Genomic DNA, 9,488 nt, shown 5'->3' with positions numbered 1-9,488 from the left:
TGCTTTATTTTTAAATACGCACACTTGTATGCTTGTGTGTTGTTGATGATGACGATTACTGGTAATAAAAATGTGAGTACCAAACTTTGTTTTGCTCCCGCTTTATTTTTAAATATGCACACTTGTATGCTTGTGTGTTGTTGATGATGACAATTACCGGTAATAAAAATGTGAGTACCAAACTTTGTTTTGCTCCCGCTTTATTTTTAAACACGCACACTTGTATGCTTGTGTGTTGTTGATGAAATGTAAGTAAGGTACCGAACTCAGGTTTGCTCCCGCTTTATTTTTAAATACGCATACGGTACTTGTATGCGCCCTATGATCCAGTGTGCCTTATGTGTGTGTTAAATACAGTAATGGCACACGTAACTGAGACTGCGCCTTTTAGTACAGTGCGTCTTATGGTCGTGAAAATACGGTAGGCATGCTTATCAGGGCTTCCTGGAGTTTACCTGGCGTCAGTGGTGAATCCAATGCCATTGCTTGAGTGTCTATTTTACCTCTCATCACAGCTTTCCCTGCTTCCCATAGAACATAAGCTGATGTTCCAGGAGTGTCATTAAATTCTAAATATGAAGTCCACTCTTTTTTTAAAATATTTAATAAAGTCTTCATCTTTAACCAGTGATGTATTAAATCCATTGTCCGTTGTGCGTGGGAAGAAAACTTATTGTTACACTGGAAAAAAAACCCTAAACAAGCTCCGAGTGCGCAACAATGTAATGGGAAATTCACAGAGAAACTCGCAGATTCTTCAACTGACCGCTGCGGTTAGTTGAAGAATTAGTTACTGATTACTCTTTTCAAGTAACTTGACCAACACTGATGATCACTGACAGCTATAGGGTGAATCTCAGTGTCTGAAATGTCACTCAGCAGTGAGCTGCTGACCAAAAAATAATCCAGACAAGAGTAGGAGTGATGAATATGTGAGAAAAAAGTATATTCCTTACTGTTGGGGTGAAGGGAGCGCCATGCATCGCAAAGACCAAAGTCGCTCATATACTGTTTGATTATATTTGTGGACTGCCAATTACGCTGAGTTCCTGCTGTATTGAGCCTATCCATGTCTTCATTTAGTCCAAGGTTGAGGTCGCCTCCAAGAACAAGTGTGCCATCTAAGTGTTCAGAGAGTGCACTGAAAAAACCGTGAAAGAATGAGGGATCATCAACATTTGGACCATATACACTTGCAATACATAGCTTTTTATCAAGTATAGATAGTTTAATGATTAAGAATCTGCCCTCTGGATCTATAACTGTATCGAGTACTGTGAAATTAATATTTTTATGTATTAAAATTGCTACTCCCCTTTGTCTAGAATTATAACAAGCTGAGAACACATTAGGAAACTCAGGTGTTTTAAGTTCATTCGAACCTCTAAGAGGTCTGTGGGTCTCTTGTAAAAGGACAACATCTGCCTGTAGTTTTTTGAGTTGGTTAAATATTTTTAACCTCTTTACTCTGGAGCCAGCTCCATTTATATTCCATGTAATGAACCTCAGTGTACCCATAGATGTTTGTGTATAACTAGGGATGTATGCTGTGTGCGTCGCTTAGACAGGTGGAGAGAATACGTCACTTGTTCATAAATAAAGAGAAGGAGAGAGAGAAAAAATGTGTGGCGAGATGCTCCCTGAGTCTGACTTTGTGTATGCATATTTACTAATATGAGTACGCTTGGCTTAAGTGTGTGTATCCTGTATGCCTGTACGTCTGTGTGCACTGTCTGACTGATGTAAATGTCCTGCCGTTGAGCGCATGACTGTGCATTATCGTGCTGTGCGTATGTGTCGAAATAAAGGATGTTGTTTGTGGATGAGTCTGGAAGCAGGTGATTGAAGCAGTGAAAGAAATAAAGAAACAAAGCAAGGACAAGGGTGAGCAGCATAAAAACAAGAGGGGGGAAAAGAGGAAAAAAAACGAGAAGGAAAAAAACCTGGAAACACTGCAATTTAAACCATTGACGGAGAGTGACTGTGTTAATTCTGCTATAATATCACACTTAAGATGCGATTTGATACTGGTAAGTTAAACACAAGTTAGTGTGAGTGGATAGGGAAAAGGGTGTAGCGCAGCAGTCCTCAACCTTTTTTGCGCCACGGACCGGTTTATGCCCGACAATATTTTTCACGGACCGGCCTTTAAGATGTCACGGATAAATACAACAAAATAAAACTAGTACCGGTACCGAAAAAAAGAACATTTATTCATAACACACGTGAAAAGACCCAGGAAAACAGAGTTAACGATAAAAACGATAACAAAATAACGCTAAAAACCCTGAAAACCATACATTTCACACCTGAGCCTCAACTCTCGCGGCCCGGTACCAAACGACTCACGGACCGGTACCAGTCCAAAGTCCGGGGGTTGGGGACCGCTGGTGTAGCAGATTCTTATCTGGTGTGAAGTTAATACAGCCACGGAGTGATGACGGGGTCGCGGTAAAACTGTCCATCCACATAGAGCCGGTCCACAGCGATGGCAGCGCGGGAGCCCTTCTGGATGAAGCCACGTCAGATTGTGAAGAGGACCCTGCGTCGTTACAGGATCTCTTTTGGGAGCTGCCGATGCTTTGATTTCTAAAAGTAGCTGGTGATTGTACACATACAAGGGCGTTTTGGGCTAACATAGAAAAGGATAAAGCTAGTAAAAGCCAAAGCAAAGCTAGCAGAATTTACTGACGCAATGTCAACAGACGTGTCACCGTGCATACTGCTGCCGCCGTCTTGCCCCCAAAATTAGCGCCCCCCCCTTTCACCCTTCGCACCAACTGAGCAGTGGAGAATAACACCAACAGGGGCAGTAAACGGAGCTAACTAGGAGCAGCTAGCTAGCCCAACTCAGCAGAGGTTTTCCCAGAGAGATGAAGAGCATAGGAACTGAGGGATGATTGTGATGACATCACAGATCATCTGCCTTAAAGGCGTGAATAAAGGTTTCCTCAGCCAGGCATGATATCCCATACCCCGTGTGTTGTACCGAGTGTATTGACTGAAAAGAAACTACTTCAACCTTTGGTTTAAAACTACTGTTAATGGAAGAAGTTTGAAGGTTGAGTTTGTTCCACGACTGCATTTCACTCACTGCCTCTGTTTGTATCTCTGTCACTCCAGGACCAAAATGGAGCGAGACGTCAGCGCTCTCAGGAGGCCGACAAACCTCACAGAAGAAAGAGAGAGAAAAAATACAGCTGTGATGAGTGTGGGAAGGATTTTACTAAGGCTGGAAGCTTAAAAATACACCAACTGATCCACAGTGAAGTTAAACCATACAGCTGTGATGAGTGTGGAAAGGATTTTACTTATGCTGGAAGCTTGAAAAGACACCAACTCATCCACAGTGGAGTTAAAGCATACAGCTGTGATGAGTGTGGAAAGTCATTTACCCTGGCTGAACACCTAAAATCACACAAACCTGTTCACAGTGGAGTTAAAGCGTACAGCTGTGACTTGTGTGGAAGGTCTTTTACCCATGCTGGAAGCTTAAAAAGACACCAACTTCTCCACAATGGAGTTAAAGCGCACAGCTGTGAGTTGTGTGGAAAGTCTTTTACCCTGGCCGAACACTTAAAAACACACCAACTCATACACAGTGGAGTTAAACCGTACAGCTGTGGTTTGTGTGGACAGTCTTTTACCCATCCTGGAAGCTTAAAAGCACACCAACTCATACACAGTGGAGTTAAACCGTACAGCTGTGGTTTGTGTGGACAGTCTTTTACCCAGGCTGCACACTTAAAAAGACACCAACTCATACACAGTGGAGTTAAACCGTACAGCTGTGACTTGTGTGGACAGTCTTTTACCCGGGCTGGAAACTTAAAAAGACACCAAGTCATACACAGTGGAGTTAAACCATACAGCTGTGGTTTTTGTGGACAGTGTTTTACCCATCCTGGAAACTTAAAAGCACACCAACTCATCCACAGTGGAGTTCAAGCGTACAGCTGTGACATGTGTGGACAGTCTTTTACCCGGGCTGGAAACTTAAAAAGACACCAATTCATACACAGTGGAGTTAAACCGCACAGCTGTGACTTGTGTGGACAGTCTTTTACCCGGGCTGGAAACTTAAAAGCACACCAACTTGTCCACAGTGGAGTTAAAGCGTACAGCTCTGATCAGTCTGATAAAACTTTTACTCATAGTAGCAGCCTACAGAATCATCAGGTTACCCACTCTGGATTCAAGGCGTACAGCTGTCACATTTGTGGAAAAACCTTCCGCTGGCCAGGCAACCGAAATATTCACCTACGCATTCACACCAAAATTGATGTTTGCTGCTGTGATCAGTGTGGCAAAATTTGTGTGACATACAAAAACTTAGAGCAGCACATGTTTTCCCACACAGAGGAGAGACCTTATAAATGTGACCTGTGTGAGAAGACTTTTAAATCTCCACATTACCTCAAATCACATCAAAAGATTCACAGCAGAAAGAAACTCTAAAAGTGCAGTTACTGTGAGGTATGTATTTTTCTTTTTACAGGTATTTCGAAGTATTATGTGAATGAAATTTAATTTCAAAGCTTAAATGAGACATGAAAACTTCACATACAGAATATTGAGTAACATCTGACACAAATTTCCTGAAACTTTCCTGATATTGCAAAAACGTAAAGTTTTAAAAGCTTCTCTCATTTCTAACATTCACACTCCAATGGATGCAATGGATATGCAGAGTAGAGCATCCAGGGGTTTAAACCACCAATCTTCCCATTAAGTAGATTACCTACAAATTAAGAGTTATTGTAACCCAGTAAGCTGAGTGTTATAATGTAAAAATTAAAATGTGGACGTTGGCAGAGATGCTCTTTATTTCAGGCGACGTTCAGGATAAAAATGTTGAAGGAATTCCCTGGCTTACACTGTCATTGTGTCTTTGTTTAGAAGCAGAGCGTCACAGATGGATCCCTGTCGTCACTGTGGTGGTGGGAAAGTGTTTCGCTGTGATCTTTGTGGAAAAACTTAGTCATTTAAAGAGCCTAAAAATACATCAACGTAGACACACTGGAGACGAAATGAATTACAGCAAAGAATGTGGGAGAGGCTTCCCCACATCAAGTGAATTAAAACAACATGAACTCTGTCACAGTGGGGTAAAAAAGCACGTCTGTGACCAGTTTGGGTCATCCTTCATCAATGCAGGTAATCTTAAAGAGCATAAGAGTGCACACAGGAGAGAAACCATACAAGTGCAGACACTGTGACCAAAGGTTCTCACAGTCAGATATTTATAACCTTCATGAAGATACACACATTGAAGGGAACTTCAGCTGTGCCCAGTGTGACAAGACCTTCAGTAAGCTCAGTTCATACTCCAAACACAAACGATCCCACGCTGTAAATAAACTGTTTCACTGTTACCAATGTGCAAAAACATTCACATCGTTATCTGCTCTGTGCAAACATCAGTGTGATCATGCAGGACTGAAATCGCTGGGTCACAATGAATCTGAAGAGACAGAAAGATCCTCTTCTGGTTTCAGGGTCAGACTTAAACACCTTGAGATCAGGCTCCACAGAGTTCAGCTGGAGTCTCCTGTAGAGAGTGTCAGCTGATGTCACACTTGGATCTGAAGAGCTAGCTCTGCTTTCTGGACCTGCAGTGAATAATCCTAAATGTTACAGTTAGGGAACTACAAGTGTATATATATGTACATCAAGTTTATCTTTTATTTTTTTTCCTTTGGATAATTTTACAATGGTAAACAGTAGTGGTAGAGCTGTGCGATATGACCAAAATCTCATATCCCATTATAAGACATCTTTTGTGCGGACAACGATATAAATCACAAAAATTTAACATTTTTGGTAAATTCTTTGAATCTCGGGCAGCTCGACTTGCGTGACGTGTTTCCAGCTGGGTGTCATGTACCTGGAGTCGAGTGTTTTAACAGATGCATGAAATTATACATTTTTAGACAGAAGTTGTAATGGCTGCCATTTTCTTTGTATTTATTACACGGCGTGCTGCGGGAAAAAGCCTGCTCTAACGTTTCAGTGTAAGGTTTATTTTTTTAGCACCTGACGGCTCCTTTTTGCTTCTCGTCCGTGAACACTCTTCATACTCTTTCGCAAGATTCAGTTTATTTTGAAAAGTCTCAACAGGATCTTGAGCTTTATTGTGAAAGGTTTTTGTGCAAAACAATCAAGCGGACTAAGGACAGCGCTAGTAAGTACTAGAGATGGACCGATTCGATATCACGTATCAGTCCAGTACTGACCTAAATTACTGGATCGGATATCGGAGAGAAATAAAAAATGTAATCCGATCCATTAAATATCTAAAAAGCACCTCACAAAACTTGCGACATGGCACAACTTGGCTCATAACCATAGCACATCAGAGCTGTATGCGCCACGTGATAGAGCAGCTGTGGCGTGGGAGACCTGTCGGCGGTCTGGTTGAGCATTTGGAGCCTTGCTACCAAACCGTCATTTCAGTTATCCCAGAGAGAAGTAAAGCACGTGTGCAAGTTCATCTCTGAATGTTTGTAAAGCATTCCCACGTTAAGCTTAACAACCGATATATTGAGCGACTGCCTCTTCTCTCTCCCTCCCTCTCCTGCTGCTACTTCAATCGTGAAACTGATTAATGATCAGCTGATCGGCTTTTCTTTCGCGAGTCCGTCTCTCTTGTTTGTGTATCGCCCACTTTGCACCAGAAAGAGGAAACCAGCAGCTGAACAACAGCAGCACGTTTAAGCTTGATAATCTGTTGGTAGAATTTATTTCTTTTTCTAGCTCACGGCTGGTAACTGTGCAGGGGCGGAGCAAAGTTTAGCCAGGGGGGCCGATAGGGCATGAACAGGGAAAAGGGGGCACAAAGACATACTTTCTTTCTTGTTCTCATTTAAAATATCTAGCGTTTAATAAATAATTATCTGAATCTTACACCCAAAGTTTTAATCTGATGTAAAATGTATAGAAGTCCATTACTGTATATAGTAACTATTAAGTCTAATATACCCTAGTAAGCTATAGTACTTTTTCCTTTGGGAAGGTACCATCTGTGCAGTCTGCAGTTCTGTTGAGGAAAGATGTTGAATCTATTTAATATTTCTTGAAAAATAATTGATTTCTGTGTATTTTTTTTCACACTGCATCAAATTAAAGTTGATTACGTCGATTAAGCATCATGAGGTGGGGGGTGGTTCCCTATTTTAATTTTTTATTTTTTGCTGGCAGTTTGCCATCCTATTAGTTAGGCTGCTTACTCTTTAAAATACATGAATAGGGAGGATGGTGCAGGTTTAAGGTTATTAGATTGATCAGTTTTGCTGAACTATGAAATATTTTGGGTGCAGTGTATTTATTGCATACAGGTATAACAGAATAGCTTTAGTAGGGTTTTTTAAAACTAGAGTTTGAACTTATACAAAATGCAGCAAGATATTAAAAAACAGTTTATTGATTAAAAACACACTATCGGATTCATATCGGTATCCGCTGATATCCAAATTTATGATATCGGCATCGGACATAAAAAAAAAAAAAAAGTGGTATCGTGCCATCTCTAGTAAGTACTCTCTGCTTATGACCCAAAAAACCCCACAAAAAAACAGAAGTTTTAGGAGTGACGGTGAGAGAGAGAGCGAGTTCTGAACAACTCAGAACAACGGGTCCTCAGAACAAATAAAATCAATATTCGAACCCAAAGTAAAAACAAGATCCAGTGTGTGTGTCCTTTGTTATATGTGGGGCCTGACACATGCTGCGTAAAATGAAAATAAACCATAATGTTGATAAAATTTCTGGCAAAGACGTTGGAGTCATCATCAACATGTAGGTTAAAATCCCAAACTAAAAGCAGTCAGGACAACCTCATAGTAGAGGACAGGACGTAGGTGATCCAGGAAAAGAAAAAAAGGACACAAAGACAAAGGTGTTCTACTAAGTTGAGAGCAGGACACTGTGCAGACCAGTCAAGTTCTCCCACACCAAACTCGCTTTATGGACCTTGCTTTGTGCACTGGTGCACAGTCATGTTGGAAGAGGAAGGGGCCATCCCCGAACTGTTCCCACAAAGTTGAGAGCATGAAAATGTCTGCTGAGCTGGAAGCAGCCAGAAAGCTGTAGAAGCCCAGAAGTTGAATGTGGAAGTTAATAAACACACTTGTCCTGTAAAAAAAAAAAAAAAAAAAAAAAAGGACAGGAAGTAGCTGAACTCCAACAAAAATAAGCTGTTTGGGCCAGCTGGACGATTCACTACAGCACAATAAAAAGGATCCTTATTTCCGACAGAAAATATCCAATTTTCACTCAGTCAGAAATAAGAAGTCCAGTTTTTTAGAAGATATAAAATCGTTAAGCATGAACGACTTATTAGTCAATGATCGGGCATTAAAAAGCACCATGTTCAGCGGGGTGGAAGGATCATTTTTAGCAGAGGCTCAAATTATTGGACGTAAATACTCACCAGTGGTGGTCCTAGCCAAACAGGCTAGGACTGCCACTGGTGAGAATACACCTCCCTATCTCCTTACCTTTTGTTTTCATGCTGATATCAGCTTTAACCAACACAATAAAGTCTCTTTTTATTGTTGTGTAGTGTGAGATTATTATATTATCTTATGCCACATTATACCCCTAATTAAAGATTGTGAAATTATTATGTAGTTTTAGTTTCCATTATTCTCCTGACTTAGAAGAAGGTGATAACTATTACATTTATTAAACTGATTTGTATTTCATTAGACTGCTGACTTATTGTGAATGGATGATATTGTTTTATGATGCATGTTACTGCTGCGTTATAAGAAATATTGTTTTCAGAGAGTCATGGCCTTATTTGTCTGATTAGAAAAGAACAGAACATACTGCACAGGAAGCCAAGGTCATAACTTCGGCTCACTGAGAGAGAGAAAGAATGTGGATGTTTAGGTTTTATGACTTTGGAGGGGGGCTGAAGGTATAAGAATGTGAGAAACGCTCAGACACTTCAAGATCAGGCGGACACCCTCCTGCGCTCATCTCCCCTCCGGGTGGTTTATGCTCAAAAGTGTTGTATGGAATAATGAGAATAAAAGATTGTTGATTGTGCATTTATGTGTTGTCCTTCCTTCAGCCCAAAGATGAAAGAATTGGAAGAATTTAACAGTAGAACACGATTTTATCACAGGCAAGGCCATGGAAGCTCTCCTATCTGAAACTGTTCTGTGAGCAATATACCTTCAACTCTCCCTGTCGGTTTCATAGCATTTATCAATTTTTACCCACCAAGTTGACAACATCACTCTCACTCTCTGTGGGCAGAGCAAGAAGAAGGCTTCCATATCCTAGATTTTTCCAAACATGATCCGAATCCTCGGCGCAGTGCGGCCCATCCCTCATCTAAAGGTAAGCACCGAGCTAATGAGGTCTTCTGCTGCTCTCCTCGGTGTCTGTTCACAGTTTATTGTGAACATGTTGAGAGAAGAGTGAGAGAGTGTTTGGAGAAAAACATCAACTAACCATTAGCTCAGCATGCTGGGAGA

At 41.0% G+C, this 9,488-nt stretch overlaps 1 protein-coding gene across 1 annotated transcript in view; it reads left to right on the top strand.

The window, feature by feature from the left end:
- Positions 1–6,575, top strand: part of LOC102293331 (zinc finger protein 239) — a 68,298-nt gene extending 61,723 nt beyond the window's left edge. The window contains exons 2-3 of the mRNA XM_005940391.3: positions 3,124–4,476; positions 4,900–6,575. Coding sequence (XP_005940453.1) covers positions 3,124–4,458 — 1,335 coding nt within the window. The 3' untranslated portion in view covers positions 4,459–4,476; positions 4,900–6,575. The remainder of the gene's footprint in view (positions 1–3,123; positions 4,477–4,899) is intronic.
- Positions 6,576–9,488: the final 2,913 nt, after the last annotated feature.

This window comes from Haplochromis burtoni, unplaced genomic scaffold (genome assembly GCF_018398535.1).
Source record: "Haplochromis burtoni strain Fernald_Lab_line unplaced genomic scaffold, NCSU_Asbu1 Contig_291, whole genome shotgun sequence".
NCBI classification, from domain to species: Eukaryota; Metazoa; Chordata; class Actinopteri; order Cichliformes; family Cichlidae; genus Haplochromis; species Haplochromis burtoni.
Note: the sequence above shows the minus strand (reverse complement) of the source record. Positions and strands in the feature narration are given on the sequence as shown.